We start from the raw sequence: 20,320 nt of genomic DNA on the forward strand, positions 1-20,320 counted from the left end.
GGCCGGCTGCCCGCGCTGAGCGCGGGGGGCTGGGGAGCCGCGGGAGCGGAGGGAGCAGAGGGCGGCTCCTGCGGCGGGCGCTGAGGGACACGCGCCCGCCCGCGGGGCGATTGCCAGCAGGTGCGGGCGGGTCGAGGGACCCGTGGCACGAGTGTGCGGTGCGGGGCCGCCTGCAGCATTCCTGCCCGCCCGGCCAGCGCCGGGAGCCTCCAGAGCCGGGATCTCCGCACGGCCAGCGCCGTGAGCCCCCAGGGCCGGGGGACCCTCACGGCCAGCGCCGGCCCCGCTGCGCGAAGCGGTGCAGGCAGACAGGAAAACCCGGGCCCCGCGGAGGTCAGGAGCGAATCGGGCAGGCGGGACTGCCGGCACCGGCCGCACGCCAGGATCGCGGCTTCTCAGTCTTTCCATGGATAAGAAATACTGAGCATAGGTATAACTGAATGTATTTGGTATCAAATCCAGTCAGCTCCCCGTTCTGTAACAGACACCTTTTAAATTGTGTGACTTTTCCGAGCACCATAATTAATAATTCCTCGTGGATTTGGGGTTCTTTCAAGCCATGCCGCGATTATTGAATGCTGGCCAACTCATAGGCACATCATTGACAAACGCACCGTTTGATACTGTACATGTGCGAGAACTAAATTATAGCGCCGTGTTCCTGTTTTAATTTAGTAATTGGGGTAGGTAGGACCATATGCAAATAAGTTATGATCCCTCACCCTTTCCCCACTGGGATCAGTGACACTCTCCCATGTGTTCCCACTCTCCTCTTGTGTTCACAAGATGCAATGGGAGCAGTGGCAAAATAACTTTGGTTAGGCAGGATTCTAATATTATGTTTTTGGAAACTGTTTATTACACCAAACCTATGGTACATTTAAGGCAGTGGAAAGATCCTTGTTGATTTCACAAATTATTTTTGTCCCTGTCAGTAACAGTTCTATGGATGTTTTTGTGTTTCTATTACCTAATTAAGCAATTTTAATATCTTAAAAATTGATAGAAATTTAATTGTGGGGTCTGATTTTCTCTTACAAAGGAAAAAAACAATCCTTATGGAGACCTATCATTTAAATAGTTATCCACATCAAAAAAGCCATCCAGAAACAAAAGAGTATATTTTAGCTAGAAAATATAACGTACATAGTTTATCATTTTCAGGATGTAAAATATCTTCTCCAATGTTGTCAGCAGGACACAGAACTGAATGCATGCATAAAATTATTAAGGACTCTGTAACTACAGCTTTTCTTATTGAAAGAGTCTGATATAAATAGCAATTTTAAGGCCTGATTCTGTGATCACAAGTGTTTCAATGTGGTTTGAATATATAAATGTATAATCACATGAATTAGGATTTATAGTTTAAGTCCTTAGCCGCAGCAGTCACAGTGGAAAACTGTAATTTAAAGCCGGACTAAAAAGTTGTATCTTGTTGCCAGCCACTTGACATTAACTAGTTCCAAAGAAGTTAACCATAAACTAAGAGCACCCTGCATTCTGAATTCGTGTTAAGGTTTCCACAATTTCCCTGTATTCCCTCCTTGCTTTTGATTTTGTATGCAGTCACATGCATTGCCTGATAAACACCTTCTCACATGTGTCCTCTGCGTGCTCTGCATGAAGAGATTCCTTCAAGTTTGCTGAGAGCCTCGGAAGAAGTGCTGGTATTCAGAAAGAGCTAATCGTAAGGCAGGAGTGTGTGCATAAACCTGCACATTTGTGAAAAATTAGATTAGAAGCAGATGCTAAGAAAAATCTCAGGTTTTCATGAATTTGTATTGTTTATATGGTTGGATCAGCAGATGGCAAATATGACTCAGTATAAACGTTACATAATTCTTCTAGGGAAAATAAAATCTCAAGACTGTGCTCTAATTGAAATGATCGTCCAGAAAGCTGTTGAAGAGCAGTAAGGAGATTCAGCCTAGAAATATCAATGGAGCAGATGCATGCAGTAGCCAGCAAATTCAGAAAGATTTTATGAATGTAGAAAGACTCAAAACCCCAGTAAACCCATAGCCTAGTGCCCAAAAAAACCTGTGAAGGCCAAATAGAATATTTAGTTTCATTATGAAATACAGCAGAACAGAGTAATTCCATCAATTTGAAAAGTGAAAAGGAGCCTAAGCAGCACTGTTTAATGGAAGGGTTAAACATGGACAAATTCTAAGGGCTACTGAAACGAAGAATTGAGAACATGGGCTGGTATGTTTCCAGACATGAAATCGACAGTGGGCTGTAGTAAGAAAAACAAAGTATCTAGACTGAGTTGAATGTAAACCAAACCCATTCATTAGATTAAGTGGATTCCTTTGTGTTTTTAAACACCCTATGCTTTTTGCTCCTGGTAATATCAGGACAAGACTGTGGAGTGTTAAAAGATGTATGTATGATAAATAAGTGAATTAGACACAGAATGTAGAAACATAGCTGTATAATTTGCAGTAGTTACAGATGAGAAAAATAATATGTAAAACAGCAAAGAGATCCTTCAAAATGTTGTATGCTTTTTCAGCAGTGATGTTCCCTATGACAGCAGAATTTTGCTTCTAAGGTTTTACTATTTGTAAAGACATTTTAAGTTATGACCACTGCAGCTGTCAGTGTCATCACACCTTCAATCTCAAAATTTCTCTCAACACAACATATGCTTTACCTTCTGTTTTCTTCCATTTTCTGAAATACCAGCGAGAGCACTTAGCCTACCTAAAAATTCTTTAACTGGTTTGTCGTTTGAAAGGACTAGAAGTGACTATAAAAAGCAGGGAGTTTCCTTAATGTTTGTACAATGCAACTATCACTTGGCTTTGTTCTCATATCAGGGTGACAACTTCTTCATTTCTTCCTCCTGCAGCCTCCCTGAATTAAAGGCAAATAAATGGGTGCTTTCTAACATTCCATGACTTTTCCCTCTTTGTTTTCAAGCAGATATATGGAAGAGAGTATGAAAAACTGAGTTGTAGGCATTGAAGAAAACACTAAATCCATTATATTAAAAAATAGTTGTGTAGAATAGCAAACATATTGACATCATATTTCAGGACTATGTATTATCAGTTCTCTCACGTAAAGATGTAGGGAAGGCCTAAGATCCTGATTACAAATTCAGAGGGGTACTCTGAAACAGCACAAAATGCTAGAATAAACCATCAGCTCTTTTTGACAGCAGAAAATAAATTAGCATTAAATAGGCCTGATTATTATTCTAATTTTTGTGAAGGCTGCCCAAGAGAAAGCAGTATTTTTCATGCATCTGGGTGGCAAGTGTTTTTCAGTCTTGATATTGTCTTTTACTCTTTAGAGTGTATATCTATAGCACAAAAAAGAAACTGAGTTTCAAGCCATGAGCTCCTGAGGCCAGGTGTGAATGCCATCATGTCCTGGTTGCCTGCCAAGGTGGAACCCGGATGCAGGTCAGGCCTCCTCAGGGATAGGCTCAGCAGGTAGATGGCACAGTGGACACGGCCTCGGTTTGGAAAACTGGGACACACCATAATACTCACATGACGCTTAGTTTAGCTCTTACCACTGAAATATGCAAAAGGACTTGCATCCTCCCCCACTGTAAAAGAAAATTATAGAAACTGAAGGTAGTAAAACTAACTCATGAGGGATATAAAAACACCAAGAGTTCTGTGGTCTTAAAAAACTGCACGGATTCTTGGACTCACCCAATTAAATAGAAGCTGAAGTAACACGTGAGGAAAAAGCCATTTTTGACAACTTACCCACAACAATCCTGTCTCTGACAGAACCATTCTGACTAGATTCCATTTTCTATAAACACTTCCTTTCAAGCATGTTGGAAATTTGCATGGGAAAAGAATGGAAAACCAGTCCCTTAGTGATGTTGTGCAACAGCAAGACACTGTCTCAACATTGGCAGTGACCTCATGGCATCATCTTTATGGGGCTCCGAACACGATAAGGAAGAGCAAGAAATTAAACTGTGATTCTGTCTCACAGCCGCTAACCTACACAGTCATCATGGGAAGTGTGCTGCATTCCCCACAGGGCTGAAATGTCCCACTGCTGGAAACTGTCAAGGACACACAGACTGCAGGTTGTGTCAGTCCTGGAGAGCCAAACCTCCAGAATATGGGCATGGGATAGTGCTGACAGAAAGTCAGATATGTCTGCTGTGCCATTTCCAGTGCAGCTGTGATTTTGCTCTGATGAAGGATGTTAAGGTTAACTGGGATACCTATACATATCTTTACATGTATTTCTTGTGTCACAGCAGGTGGGATTAACAGTATGATTATTCATCCAGTCCTTCTGCTCTGTGTTAGGTTTACATCAATGTGCTATCAAAATATGCCTGAGACTATTTTTCATGCATTAGAGAGAAATGCACAATCAAATGTGGATACGAGTTGGTAAGAGCAGCATGCTGATTAGATGCCCAATCCAGTGTGTGCTGACAGATACAGTACAGTACTAAAGCTTTGTCTGTACTGCTTGATGCACAGCTTATTGCATAAAAAACAACTTGTTTCTACCTTTGATACATTGCAACCTCTTTCGGACTATAAAATATTTTCCTCTTCTTATCTTCCTTAGAGGATATGTACAACATTGCCTACACATCAGATTTTGACTGCCTGTAAGAAGGATCATAGAGAAGTCTCAGCTGAAACATGCAAGTGACAAGGGACTGCAACTGCAAGTACAGACAGCTGGTAGAATTGTGTGCAAGTGTTGTCCTTGCTCTCCATCAGTAACATCCAGGAAAGCAGCACAGGTGGCTGGTGCACTGTAAGGCAATAGCATAGCTAGAAGTGGTCTGCCAGGGGTTCTATTCTGGTTTTGTCTCTTCTAATAGCAACTATTCTACATGAATACATAGTGGTAAATCACTCCTCAAAATTGATGGAAATGGTTGCTTGAACATTCTTTAGGTATGTTTGTATTTTTGCATATGTGCGGTAATGACCAACAAGGCAGAATGTATTTGAAATTCCAAAGAAGAAATACATGACAAAGAAAGATTTTTGATTAATGTTGCAGTGGGAATTAACCTGGAACCAAATGGACACAGCAATCTTTTTTCTCAGTACAACATTGTCAAATGTACAGTCTTCCACTGATTCTCTTACTAGCTTTAATTTACCAGATCCTTGCAAGTTTTAGCTTTGATCCTTATTCTTAACACAAATGATGCAGATAGCTAACTTTGCACTGGATTCTTGGTCTGGCCAGTTGTTTGGGGGGTTTTTGGGGGGGTTTTTTTAGCTTGTTTTTTTTTTTTTCCTTTTCCCCTACTGGATATAACTATTTATGGTGAAAAAATATTTGACATTTTAACTACCAGTGCTTTTCTTTACAGGCCAAGTCCAAGGTGTTAACTGAAGTTGCAGTCTCATAAGCAAAGATTTTGTTGAAACAAATCAATAAATAAAAATAACTTACCTGGACCAGGTTCAATTCCCCAAAGAGTCTGATGAACCTCAGATCTAACACTCGCAGAATTAAAATGATGACGTGTGAGTTATTGTTTCAATTGGCCTTGGTATTACATGAGTGGAAGGTGGCAAATGTGATCCTAATAACTCCTAAGGGGCTTGAAGGAGACCTGGAGAACTACTGGAGTTGATTTGCATCCTTGGAAAATTGGTAGACACCTGCCTGCATACAACAGTGAAGATTCAGTACAGCTTTTGGAGAAGCAAGTCATGTCTCGTCTTTCTGTAGGAGTTCTTGGAGAAGTCAAAGAGCATATAGAAAATTGCAAGTCAATCAATAGGTTGTATTTGGCTTTCCAAAAAGCTTTTGACAAGGTCCTTAGAGAATACTTTTAAAGAAATCAAATTGTTATTAAGAGGGACAATTCTCTTGTGAGTGGTTAAAGGAAGGAAAGTGAAAAGGAAAAATGGCCAGTTTTCACATCAGGGAGAGGTTGCCAGTGCAGCTGTGTAGAGGTCTCTCCTAGGACCTGCACTGTCCAGCAGGCTCATAAAGAGCCTCTGAAGAGAATAAAAAGTGAAATAAAGTAGCAAAAGAACAGGTTTCAGAATAGCTTGGACTAAAACTGAGCATGCAAAACTACATTGTTCTAGTAGACAGTAAAACAGAAGGTGAAACTCAACATTGTCAAAAGAAAGGAATAATTCTTCAGTGGAGGGATATTTTGGATTCCCCTTTTAAAATTCCAAAACTGCTGTTACATCTCCATACATGTCTATAAAAATGTCAATTTAAGGCTATATTGTAATCAAAACGGCAAACACAAATATTGGGAATTCTTAGGAAAGGGAATGAGCATCAATATATCAGTGTATAAAACCACTGACTTTGTCCTGTCTCAAAAACATTACATCACAACTAAGCAAGGTACAGTAAAGGCAAAGAGCTATGATCAGATGTATAGTATGTACAGTCTTAGTAAACCCTAAATAGACTAGGCCACTCCAGCTTTACAAAAATTATAGCCATAGGGAGATATAAATAGAAGTATATAAAATAAGGGACGTGGAAAAAGTAAAAAAACCCAATTATTTTTCCTAAAGAACTTAGGAATCACAGTGATCAGGGGACAGACTTAAACCACACTTAACATATTGTATTCATTCAAATAGTTTAATTTAGAATAGGCTTGGGGTTGCTTTGTATTCCACTTGGAAACACATGCTTTTATTCTGAGAAATGACATGTTAGCATGGACCTGTACGTGTGCACACTGATAGCAACACAACACAAATAACAGGTATGTCAGCTTTGCTCATTGTCTTGCTAGTTTGTTTTATCTCAGGTTACTGTCTTGTGTATGAGTGTAGTTTAATGGAGTCTTCATATGTAAATTAAAATACACAGCACAGTGTTTACTGTGGTTTTGTACAGTACATATACAACCACACAGTTATCCTAATGTTAAAGGTACTGTTGCTGTCTGTCAAAAAAAAAAAAATCAAATTTGTCAGAAATAGTGATTTTGTGAAGCTGGTACTTTGCTCCTAGCATGAGATTAGGGCCCCAACATATTTTATTAAGTTAGCCCAACAGTAAAAAGGTTCTTCATTCTTAATTACTTCTTCAGGCCCCACAAAACAACATTCTAGAGTGTTTATTAAAATTAGACAGCTAGTCTTGCACTGCCTAGGGAAGAAAGTTATTGCTTTTTGCATAAGGACATGGTTACGCAGTGAATTCCTTAATCTCAATTACCTCTTGTGTAACTGGATTACAGAGGAAAATATTAACATGAGTAATTTGTTTGCTGATGTGCAACTCCCTCATTCTGAGCCTTCTAACAGTACAATAAGTCTTCGTCCAAAAAATAATTGGTAAAGTCTATGGCTAAAGCAGCCAATTAATTTGATTTACACTTACCCATCTGAACTGAAGGTGACTATCAACCCCAGGCAAAAAGCTCTGATTTTATTTCAGCAGCTAAGTAAAAGCTAAGATCTCAAAGGAAGAACCATGCACAAAAAATTGCTCCGTGTAAGATTAATGTTTCAAGAACATAATAGTCTACTGACCTACCCCAGAGCATCAGCAGCAAAGGCAGCAGAGAGGATTACAGGAATACCAGCATACCATGACACTCTTCTAACTGGAGCTGATTTGGGAAAACAGATCTAGGAATTAATCTTTGCGTTCTTTCACATTGGAAGAAAACTGGTGCAGCTATTTGGGATAGAAGCTCTATTTCCATATTCTTTTAAGAGAATAGAAAGTACAGAGACACACTCTGCTGTGGATATGCAAATAGGCTGGCATAATCCTAGAAAAATATGCAATAATTAATGCAAAGTAATCTTTAATCAAATAAGTATACAACAAAATGGAGCTAAAAAGATCCACCTCCAATAATGCTGGTGAATAACTAAAGTAGGATGAATAATTCAAGCAAGAAAATTCTGAAGTCACATAAATCTGATAACTGCTGTTTTCCTACATTTGTTTCCTTTTTTCACACCTCTGGACCTACTACACGCTATTTTCTGAAAATAGACTTTGTAATGGCAAATTAATGAGCTTCTATGATACTGCTATTTTATCACATCATTCATTTTTATATTGAAGATACAATAAAACATTTTTAAATTTGAAACATCAAAATATGGAAATGCCCAGTTTTATTTCAATGTTAGTATTTCATCAAACTAATTGCTTTTCTCAGCAATATCCCAGTGAAGACACTACCCTGCATTAGTCCAATCCCTTTTCACAGAAACCTTCAGGTTGGAAAAGACCTTTGAGGTCACTGAGCCCAACCATTGCCCCATCACTGCCGAGTCCACCACTGCACTGTGTCCATTAAGTGCTACATCTACACATCTTTAAAATACCTTTAAGGATAGTGACTCCACCACTTTCCTGGCTAGATTGTTCCAGTGCTTGACAACCCTTGTGGTCCAGAAATTTTTCCTCATGTCCAACCTAAACCTCCCCTAGTACAACTTGAGGCAGTTTCCTCTGTTTCCTGTGAGGAGAGATTGAAACATTTCATCACCATCACCACCATTTTAACAGGGAAGCAACAGTTCAGATTTGCTGTGGAAGCCAAGTCAATTTCTTTTTTTTTCTGGTGGGATTGTTTTTACATCAAATCATATTTTCCAAGTATTTTGAATGTTTTGATACATTTTGTAATGTACCTGATCTAATCCACATTGTGTATACAGTAACAAAACATTCATAGCACCTGATTTAATTAAATATTCAGTTAGTCTGTTTAATTGTGCATTTCTCTCTTGCTGCAATTTTTTAATTTCCTTTCATAGAAATTCTCCGTCTCTCTTTTCTACTTCCTTCTATAATACAGCCCTGTCGTGTATCCCTGTTAGGATGGTTGTAATGAAAATGTACATCACGCTGAGGATATGTTTGTGCTACAGCTCTGTCTTTATTTAATTAAACACAGCTCCAATTAAGTTCTCACAGTAATCACCTCCAGTGTTTTGGGCTCAGATTCTTCTGGCAGGCCCATTTCCAGGGGATATCAGGAATGGCAGAGTGGGTGAGATTGGATACTGAGTATCTGATACCTAAATTTCCTGTTATTCATAAATCCCACTTGAAGTAGGGTCTCCTTATGGGTGTAGGAAATTTCCAAGGGTCCTTAAAGTGAAAGGACAACAGCAAAGTGGGAGATTATGACAGTGTTTGTCAGTTAGTATCCAGCTAACTCATGCAGTATGATGTTGCTCCATATATGATTTTTATCACCAGATGGAGAAGAAAAAAATAAATCTGTTACTGCCTATACATTACTATTTGCTGCTAAGTAAAAATATTCCTTTTGATTCCAGCAGGTGTGGATTTAAAGGCTGCCACACTGACATTAAGGATGACAGCTATTCAGGCACACAGGAACGTGTTTTCATGAATAAGGTGCTCAGATTTTTTTCTAATGTGTTGTTTTCCCTGTGCTTATTTCAAACACTCTCCCTTTTTCCTCTTTGACTTACAGTAGCTAAATAAGAGACATGTTTTGCATAATGAAAAGGCAAAAGAGATTAACTCTAGGTCGCCTTTGCCTGCTGAAGTATTTTGTCAAGTCCCATTTCAAGGAGTCTTAAAAAATCTTCTTAAAAGTATGACTTTGAAGGAATTTTTTCCTGTTGCATAAGCTGAAAATGCTTCTGATAATAGCAAAGGAAGGTTTAAGAACAGCATTCAGGTCATGACCCCTCTCAGATATATCTTCAGATGAGCATGAGTTTGAAACTTCACTTGTAGTTTCCATGAGTTACATTGCCAACTGTTAGGGATTTGGAAGGATGTAGAACCCAGTTAAAGCAAATAGCTCTGATACTGCTTTAAAGAATTTCTCAATGACTGCTTGCAACTTACCATATTTCTTACATTACTTCTGGATAAGAAATGAAATGCTGGGGTGACATATTTGTTACAATTCTATAAGAAAGCTGTGGTATAAATACAAATAAACTACAGAATACAAATTCTTTAAGAAAGCTGTGGTATAAGTTTCAAATATAAATATACACACACATTCAAACTCAAAAAGTCTGTAAATAGTTTGTTTTTTTTTTTTTTTTTTTTTTTTTTTTTTTTTTTTTTTTTTTTTTTGGTGAATACTGCACCAATAGCAAATCTCATGTTTAGAAGGAAGTTATTTTTCAGGAGACTTCCTGCTATCTTTCTGCTAAGTTTGTGCAGAGAAGCCTCATTTCTACATAAAACTCAGTACAGGTAAGCAGCTGTGATTTTGCTGGTGTCCAGAATATTGTCATGTTCTGCAACATGTTCTAGTACTGGCACTGCAGGATGACATCTTAAAAAACTCTCCATTGTACCTATCCTGAGTTGCAGGCTCTTGTTAGAATTAAAAATAAGTGGAAGGAAAAAACCATATTAAGATTCCAGTGCAATAAAGAGACAGCTGCTTTCTATGCTATTTTCTCGATTTGACAAAAATAAAGCAACCCCATTCCTACAGTAAATTTTATATAAATTGCTTTTCTCTCTGCTTAGTCATTCTGCCTGTAAGTTTTTGAATAGCCAAACAGGATATAAAAATAAATAACTCCAGACCACTTACTACACACTATGGTGTTAATATAAACTGTCATGTTAGATTACCATCTGGCAAAGGTGCGTAAGGTAAGCATTTGTAAAGGATTACATTTGGTTATTCCCAAAGAAACATAGCAAACCTCTATTTGTTCCTTTTATTAAAAATGAGGGGGGTTTCTAGTTAGCGAGGAAATTGAACAAATAAATTGTTGATATCAAAGTGGAGCTTTTCCTCTATACAAAGATAGGAAAATCAGAAAAATTTATTCTAGACTTCTAAGAGATAATGATGAAGCACAACAAATCTGTTAAAATGCTATTATAAAGGGGACAATATGTAGAAAAATAAGTTTTTATAATTGATTTAAAGCTAAAAGGGGGAAGAAAATCTTTCTTCTGGCACTGTTCAGGCAGTTCATGTGATTTACTTAAAGAGGCAAACATATGCCATAAAGAAAGCAGTAGAAACAAAGCCAAGTTATCTAAATTCGAAAGCAAACCAACCCCGATCTACAGTCACGCAATGGAACGGAGCACCACGAGCTGCTGGCTGAAGCTCCAGGCTGCCCGGTGCCCCTGCCCAGCGCGGCGGCTCCCGCTCCGCCCCCTGGCGGCGGCGCTGCGCAGCGCCGGCCTGCACCGAGGCCTTGTGAGCGCCACGGAGCGCAGCCCGGGAACCCTCACTGCAACAGCGATTAATGACAGTGCTCAGCAACTCCGCGTTAGCAGAACATTGTAATTCACTGGCAGAAGTTGTTTCTGGCAGTCGCGCCTTCCGTGGTAGTGGTGCAGTGAGGTTTGCGGATTTGTTCCACAGATAGGTTGTGCAGAGGCTGCCTCGTTATTCAGCACTTACTGCCTCAGAGCAGCACTTCCGAAGTGCTCATTTGTCCGTGTCTCTGTCAAATGTTTAAAATACTTACCAATTATCTAACTCAAATTAAATCATGGTGGTTTCAAACAGACTCTGTTCTAGGAAAACTGCATTAACCAGTTCTTGCATTATGCTCCACACACTGCCATCTTACTCTCAAAGAAGATACAGCATAAGTACATCTTATTTTTACTTCCAAAACAATGTTCTCAGAGATTGTTAAGACAACATTAAGATTTAATACTGAGATTACATGGCAGAAAGCTTTAGGAAATACATATATTCCACTCATACTAAAATGAGTGATGGCAACAAAACAAAAAGGCAGGAGATAGTGAAGGAATAATAAAATACAGATATTTTAATGTAACTGCTTAGGAGTGGCTTAGGCAATGGCAGACAAGCCAAAACATATCCTTTTAAAAAGTTATTATCTACCCATTAAATAGGTGGCAATATGAAAGATTCATCTCTTTGGGATGAAGAAGTTACCCCTTATTTTGGAAGAGAACACAGGCTATCCAGAGTTTAGTTGATTTTTCAAGATTTAACTCCTGCAGCTTGTTTCAGCTAGCAAGTAGCATAACACATACTTGCAAGACATTCTATAGTATTTGAGAAGCTGAGAGTTGAAAAAAAGTTCTTGAAATATTAAAGTGTTCAAAAATATCTTCCATAAACTTTAAAATCAGAACAATTTTAATTGTTTTTATATAAGCATACTAAAAATACCTAAAACTGTAAACAACTGTAACTACACAGCTTTTATTTACCAGCAATCTTCATGCTTTCTCCTAATTTTATTGAGAAACAAAGCTTTGTTCCTCCAGCAAAGACCACTATTCCTATCCAAGTTTTGCATCCCTTAATGCCAATTAGCACTATCTAATTAGCACAAGGTGCTGCTTGTGCTCTCAGGTTTCCTGTTGTTACTAAGATGAGGTCAGTGCCAGGGAACTCAGCTGAGCACGCTGCTTGGTGCTGCACCACTGGGAGCCACAAGCCTCAGCACAAGAGCTGTGCTTCAGCACTACAGAGCCTGCCACTGGGTTCACAATGAGGCACAGGAACTGGGGCTGCTATTCAAAAGCCACTCAGCAAAAGTGAAGTGGCATGGGTTGGGATTAAAAAAAGATAAGGTTGTATTGCAGGGCTGCCAAAAAACTCATTTCCCTGTTGGGAGGGGTGAATTAGTGGATCTCACAGCAAGTGCCCACAATTTCATTGGTACTTAACATATCAGCAAGGTGATGCTCTGTCCTACGGTAGAGAAAAAGACATTCATTTATACCACCAGCTGAATTGGAGTCTGATGTACTCTCTAAAATGTGCAGATGACAACAGTGAGCTGAAAGCCCACTTGAAGCATTTTGTGATGAACATTTTAAGAACTAGGCCAATGCAACCACATTATTTTACATAGAAACCATTGTGTCCATCATTACTTACCTGAAATCTGGTCACTGCAGGGAGTTTTCTTCTGCAATACTTACATACACTTGGTACTCTTGGAATTGTACATGCTTGATACAAGTCTTTACCTTTATTATCAAATTCTCCATAAAATTATTTTGAATAAAGGTAACCATTATCATGGCAGACACAGGAAATTTTCTGCAGCTGGTGGTTATCCTTTAGAGACCATTTGTGATCCCAGATTAAGACTCCCAAATAAATTTGTGAGACAGTGTACACAGAACATGGCTAATGGAACTGGGAAATAAAGGACTTAGGCAGAAGGGGTCCAAGCAGGTATGATCTCTAAAAAACTCCTTCACCACGCCTTTTATAAGTAACACTGTAAGGACACAAAATTTTGATTTAAAACTGGTGCTTACCAACAAAGTTAGAGTTGCAGTGAGAACTGGAACAGCACATGCCAGAAAGATTCAGTGACCAAGCCTGGGAAAGGGCACAATCTTTCAGGTGAGCTGATGTGAAGGCTTCATTAGATATTGAACCAGCATTTGTAAACAAGATGAAGAGTGTTAAGCTAAACTGTAGACCAGTTTAAATTTCCATAGAAAATGTACAGTAACAGTTTTCCTACCAGACTTCTGGAGTCAGTTTTCTATATCCAATGAAGTTCTCCAAACTATCTTCCATTTATGTGTTTGCAGAATAAAAGCAAGAGGCTCTACTAACAATACAAATTTCCTGTCTAGGAGGTTATGAATACCAGCAGAGCCTTGAGGATGAATTAAGCCTTTTGTTTTTTAATTCTGAGGCTTTTCATAACTATGGTTAGTATAACCTATTAGAGCTTAGTTTAACTTTCAAATATTAATAAATTAACTCTCCCTCTGCAGTTTTTTCAATAGCAAAACTCATTTCAGAATGACAATGTACTATCAGTCTCAGTATTGTCATGCTCACAACCAAGCACACACATCTCCTCTGAACTGTCCACAGGTGATGTTCAATACTGTGCAATGGCCATGAAATAGACATGTATTCAGTGACAATGAAGTGCTAGGAAGTGATACTCTGAATTTCAACAACTGTACTGAGATGGGCTGGTTTGGGCTGTTATTTTGGATTTGGTTTGCAATTGGTTTTTCTCAAAACAAGCAATTTTTAGTTTGTGCAGTAAAAAAAAAAAAAAAAAACCCAGACATTTGATATTGCTATTTATTTCTTTTTAAAAATTATATAATTCTCAATGTAATATTCTAGCAACATGCTACTAAGCACTCTATACATTCCTTCTTCAAAATAATTCCAACTAGATCTTGGCAAGGATAAACCAAATAAGAATTACTTTAATAGTACCAACCAGAGTTAAACCAAAAGGAGAATTCCTCCCCTGAATCTGACATCATATTTATGTGAAATTGCACCACTCATATTTAATACTGTGTTGTCTTATATACCTATTCAAATACAAATATTTCTCTGATAGAAACATTGTGTGTATATTTTTTTTCATCTAATTCAGAATAACAAAATAAAAATTTCCATGGGAATTAAGAAGAGTTTCAACTAGGGTTTCATATGGCAGGCTTTAAAATAGTGCCTGAACCAGTTCCTCCACAGAGTTCTTGGTTAAAATCTACACTTTCAATAACTATTTCCAGCAGTGCAAATTATGTGTCCTCCAAAAAGTTTTAATGAAAACAATTAAAACTGGTTTGACAACCTGAGTATGTGAAGTCAAAACACAGGATACTAAATACTTTTTGAGATTTGTTTGCTATCTACAAAGAGAACTTCCCTCCAAGATCCCATGGAGCAGAAACAATTGTGGTAGCAATTAAAAGATTTTCATTTGTCAGATTCAAGGTCACTAGTTAAATTATTCAGTCAGTTTTACTTCCAGCAAAGACAATCTCTTACAGGCATGTATGGTTTTGTATGTTGTTTCCTAAATTGTTTAGAAGCACACTCTATTTTATGGTGTTGTGCTTTTTTACTTATTCATCTGTACCAGTTTTTAGCTGAAAATCATTGTTCAATTTGTACAAATCACCCATAATTTCAACTGTATAATTACATTTCATGTAATCTCACAATTTCTTTGGGTAATTAAGTGATTCTCTACAGCTTTTTTATCAAAAAAAGAGCAATATACAACTAATGAATCCCAGTAGGATTTCCCCCCTTCACGAGCACTAACATTATTTATTTAAACACACTGAACCAAATCCTTGGGCATGTCTGATGAGTTGTGCAGGAATCAGACATGCATGCAAAATGGCTCAAAGCTCACCTGTCGCAAAGGGCCAGATCCTATATCAGGGCTATATCCTCTTCACAGAGAAAGGAAAAATAAAGTGTGAATGTCTAAATTACATTAGCTGTACAGATACAGTGGACCTTCAAGCAGAAGGAAAGCCCAGTAGTATGCCCTCTTATTTAAATTCTCCAGCATTTACTGTTTGGTTTTAGGAGTGCATATGGAAAGAATATATGGAACTCTATAGCACCAGAGGATTCTTAAAATCCTCTCGGGGCAAATTACACTGAATGTAGGGCCAGTTTAGGGCTGGTATTTTAATTTTCAGTAGCTATACTATTCTAGAGGATCTAGCCTGTATCATCATAGTGCAAATGTAACCTCTTCTATAGGTATCTTCTGGCAACAATTAAACCACATAACCTTAGAAAGAGAGGTACACCTTGTTAGTGAGGCATGGTACATGGACTCTGTTATGTACCCAGGCACCTTCTTTCATTGCTGAACCATCCACTTTTCAGAAAACATTTTAAAAATAACATTTCATTTGATAATATTAAAAGTAGATGATATGATTTTTTTCCTCAGTAAATTAATAAAGTACAGTATAAACTGATTTTTCCAAAGTCATTTCAGTTTAAAATGGGCTGAGAAATGTTAAAATGTTTAATGAAAATTTCAGAAGAGTACCTGGTTTACAAACATTTTTTTTTTAATGAGAATACTGTCTGTAAGAAAAAAAATAACCACATTTTCAAGTGATTTGCAGACAGTATTTTAGGTGCCACCACCACCTGCAGTTATGATGATGATGCATTGTACCAAAAGAACAGTGTCCTACTGATGATCAACATTCATCTTCTTCATGCGATGAAGCAGGGCATCTTTTTCCATTTGTACCTCTGCAAGAGCCATTTTGGCTTTGGCCAGTTCCTGTTTGAGACATTCATTTTCTTCAATAAGCTGAAATGAAAGGGTTAGAAAAGAAAGTTATTGGTATAATTCCATACTGATGACTTTTCCCATTTCAATAACTTTTTAAAAACCAAATGCTCCCATTCACTGCTGGGTGGAGGTTTGCTGGGGCTGAGTCAACTGCAACTGATTCTCAGTGAGTGTAGAACATGGAGAGAGTTAATGCAATCAGCTCAAAAGGTGGGATAGCCAGTGTTTCAGCTATGCCATTTCCATTCTGGAGTAGAATGGAAATGACCCAAGATTGTGAGCTCTAGGACCAGATTCTTACCCAGTGAAAAAAACAGCCAAATTAATGTGTGGGCTCTGTCATCATCCATTCAAAATCTGGGGATGACTGAGAGATAAGTATGGATCTGACCAAACAGTTAAGACCCCTTGTCTTTGATAGCTGTGTTGTACAGGAATGAGGGAGATGGGGAGAAGAAAACTCCCTTATAGAATTCCCTCTGTTGTAAAGGAAAAGAGTCAGTGTGCAGTGTATTATTACACTATTTAGAAAGCAGTGTTAAATTGCTGAACCACACCATAATATCCACAATTCATATTTTCCATGTCAAACAGATTTCTAAACAGAAGTTTATCACAGGCCCACCCCCAGACAGCCTTACAACTATGATTAATAATGATAGTAACATAATTTTGAGGGGGCAGGGTGAAGTCAAAATGAGTTCTTTATACCTCATTTTTAAGGAAGTCAGATGAATCCCTGCTTGATTTAGAAGGTCTGGGTGTTTCCCAAGTAGTTTGCGTGGCTTGGTCCTGTGTTTTATGTTTAACAGATCCCACTGCTTGCTGCAATGTGCTGCTTGAATTCTTCATCTTTGACACATCATTTACTTTTTGATTGTCTGTATTACAGAAATAGTGTGCAGGGTTTTTGTAAAAAAAAAATTAAGCTTTATTCTTATCAGTACAAAATTAAACCCACCTAAAAAAAATATACTTATAATATTAAGTATATTGATATTTGACTCAAAATCAAATTTAAGAATAAAATTTAATTAAAACTCATAACCTTTTAGATGAAGAAAGAAACAATATGTAACTTCCAGCCTGAAGAAAATAAATACATTTTTATACCAACCTGTATCATCACCACAGAATATGCACTCTGAATAATCAGAAATAGGAGAACTATTAATATTACTATTAACATACTGTCTCCAGATCTCTCTCAAGACTGCATTTACATTTAAAGATGCAGTGAGATAAACCTGCAGAATCAAGTTTTTAATTAGAAAATAACCTTAATTACTTGGCATTAAAGAAACTTTCTAGCATTTGTTACTGAAGTACACTATATAACACCTGTTAAAACATACTGTTGTACATCAAGGGAAGAAGTCAGGGTCATGGTTTTACAGTAGTTTCTACTACTACCTGCAACACAAAACAACAAAGACAACAACCACCTTGGAAATCTGTAAAGAAAGACAATTTTTTGTTTGCTTTGTGGCAACAAAGGAACCCTAAACTTATCATGATGATGTGATATGCACTGATGAAGCACATCCTGATGACATTATAAGCATATTTTTTATTTCTCCCAGGTTGATTCAACTGTGGGTTATCACAGCCACTATTCAAAAAGACAATAATCTTTTTTGTGACTACACTTAGAATTATGGCATATGGCAACACAATTTACACAAATTTTCACCAGTTATATTTTCATAATTAGCCACATTTATGCACAAAGGAAAAACCAACAGGATTATTGAATTGAGATATCAAGGTGCAGCAACATACAAACCTCTAATAAGGAAAGTGCCATCATCATTTCTTTCTATCCAGAGTATGTCAATATGCAGTTTTATGGGTACCAGCTCAGACGCCTTAAGATTTTCACGTGGACTGTCATCCTAAAAAATACACATAATAAAAAATAAGTTTACAAGGAAATCAAAATAGATAATCAGGATGTTTATTTAAACATAAGTGCATTTAATGAAACTTGAAAGGGAATGTTTCAGAGCAGAATTTTCTAATGGGATCTCCACTAAACTTTGGCTCCCTTTTTTTCCCCCCAGGGATCGTTTTAAAGGCTCAAAATTATCTCTGGAGTAAGTCTGCTGAACTCAATATATAGTCCGACTAAAATACTTCAAAGTGTTTGTACAGACATCTCAATAAGATTATACCCCAACTCAAGACATTTGTTAGCTCAGGAGCTGAGTCACAGATAAGAAGCCTGTGCTATATAGTGTCTGATTTTCCCTTGAACTATTTAAAGATGGAATAGGTACAGCTATCATTCTTGAGCAGATTTTGTCTTTTCAGAATTTAGTTTGGGATGACACCAACTGCAGTTTAGTTATACTACTGTATTTAGCAGAAGAGAAACTTCACAAATTACTTATTTGGGGTCTCCCCAGGAAGTCTTTATAGTTCATTATCCCTGTCAAACAGAATAACGAAGCCAGTATAATCAGAAACTACACATATCAGCATTAAATGCATACCAAGAAAGCTGTTGAGATATAGCTGCCAAAGCTTCTTGAAACAGCATTGAGATTGCAGCAGAAAATGCAAACAATAAAATAATCTTTCTCAAATGCCTCCCCTGCCATGAAACACATTGCATGAAGTCTCATGCAGAAGAAATAAAAGAACATACTGCATTGAATAGGCAATGCAGCACATATTTGAACAATATATTTTCACTCTATAATATCCAACACAAGTCTATAATAATTTATCATCTCTATGTCAAATTTGCAGTTTGTCAACCGTCATGAGTAACTTCACCATGACTTGTGTGCACTGCTGAGTGAGCACTTTGGTGCTTTTGCTGCCAAGTAGAATCTTGTTGCCAGTTTGTACATTCCCCATCTCAAGCAGCTGCTTTCTCAAGAACATTTTGCTTAAATCTGCCTTCTTGCCAATAAACCAGCACAATCCTGGTTTTAAATGCAAGTGACTATGTGTAAAGGTTTTGCTATTTGCATTTGGGCATTCATGTTTGTGATCCACTGAAATCTGAGGAACAGATTCACAGCTCTTACAGAAAATGCTTGTGCTAATCCTGTAGAGGAGGAACAACTCTAGGAGTACCCAAAGATCCTCAGGGGATAGAAGGGCTGTATCACTGAGGGAAGGAATACTGATGCATTTTGACTAGAACACAAGACAATTGCCTTTCCAGTCAATAATGATCTTGGCAGAATTAAGACCTTAGCCCCAGATGTAGAACTGGAACTGTCTTCCAATCTTCACCTTTTTCAAAGTTTGTATGGGTGATTATTACTGTCCAAAGCAATGTAATAATTATCTTAATGTTTGTTTTTCTGTTGTTCTACATCCCTCAAAAAACTGTTCTTATGTTTATAATCAGTGGTTGTGCAGCTCAGAACTCACCATCTTCTTTAAATGTCTGAAAGAAAATCCCCTAGGAGACTTGAGCAGAAGTGTCCTCTTAATGTTGCTATTTTAAGATACAGTGCTGAAAAATGCTTGCACTGTTCAGTATCTGTTTCTAGAAGAACATGAAATTTGGATTGTGTTCAAGTGGTTTGTACTGGAATTCAATAACCTTTCGCCTTATTTTGTAAAGAACTTTCATTGCAAGAACTACCCTCCAGCTAGGAGAAATAACCTTTAAAATCCACTGTTTGTAATTAGAAAACCATATCCTTTGCTAAGCAAAAAAGCCCAACCAGAAAAACCCACATTGTGCCTCTAGAACCTTACATATAAAATTCCCAGACACCATCACTCTACAAGAAAGATTGGGGAGAGAGGGAAAAAAGTATAAAATATTAATTAATACAAATAGCTTGTTCATGCAGAAAATTCCCCTCCAGCCATACCACAGAGCTAACCAAATCTATGGATTTTAAAATTGTTTTAGCGTTATCTAAAGACCTTTCAGAGGATGATAGCAGTTTCTTTGAAGTTAACTGTATCCAGATTAGTAGTTTATCATCAAAGAAACAAGAACACAATTTTTTTTTGGAGCAGCCAAGTATCTCATTGTTAACATACTTTTAAATTAATCCTTGCATTAGAAACTTTTATCTTCATAGGCATCACTTCTGCGACAGTTTCATCTTCTAGAAAATGCTGAATGTTTGTGAGAGAAGATGTTAGAAATTCAGCACTGAAGTTCTCCACATGACACTGAAGAAACCCATTTTTTACAGCTAGCAGGGAATGTACAACAGCACTAGGCCCGCTTTCCCATCTCAGACTAATCTCAGGTGATGAATTAACAGGTCCAGCCACAGATTTACAGTCAGAACCTGTTGCAAAAAGAAAACAAATTTGCATTAAAATTTTGCAGTGTACAGCAGATCAATTAT

The 20,320-nt window shown here is 37.7% G+C and overlaps 1 protein-coding gene and 1 long non-coding RNA gene across 4 annotated transcripts in view; one reads left to right on the forward strand and one right to left on the reverse strand.

Moving 5' to 3' along the window:
* The first annotated feature begins 33 nt into the window (after nucleotides 1–33).
* Nucleotides 34–10,382, forward strand: LOC135300416 (uncharacterized). The gene is made up of 3 exons (XR_010362306.1): nucleotides 34–430; nucleotides 4,570–4,764; nucleotides 5,336–10,382. It is a non-coding gene; the product is annotated as an uncharacterized LOC135300416 (long non-coding RNA).
* Nucleotides 10,383–13,982: 3,600 nt separating this feature from the next.
* Nucleotides 13,983–20,320, reverse strand: part of BLTP3B (bridge-like lipid transfer protein family member 3B) — a 47,455-nt gene continuing 41,117 nt past the window's right edge. For 2 of the 3 annotated variants that reach the window (XM_064419827.1, XM_064419828.1), the window contains 4 exons: nucleotides 20,004–20,260; nucleotides 17,773–17,881; nucleotides 16,698–16,867; nucleotides 13,983–16,004 (listed from right to left, as the gene is read on the reverse strand). In XM_064419827.1, the coding sequence (XP_064275897.1) occupies nucleotides 15,879–16,004; nucleotides 16,698–16,867; nucleotides 17,773–17,881; nucleotides 20,004–20,260 (662 nt within the window). In that variant the 3' untranslated portion in view covers nucleotides 13,983–15,878. Of the gene's footprint in view, nucleotides 16,005–16,697; nucleotides 16,868–17,772; nucleotides 17,882–20,003; nucleotides 20,261–20,320 lie in introns of those variants that run through there. The other variant, XM_064419829.1, reaches the window with a different exon arrangement.

The sequence above is a fragment of the Passer domesticus genome, chromosome 5, assembly GCF_036417665.1.
Source record: "Passer domesticus isolate bPasDom1 chromosome 5, bPasDom1.hap1, whole genome shotgun sequence".
NCBI lineage: Eukaryota > Metazoa > Chordata > Aves > Passeriformes > Passeridae > Passer > Passer domesticus.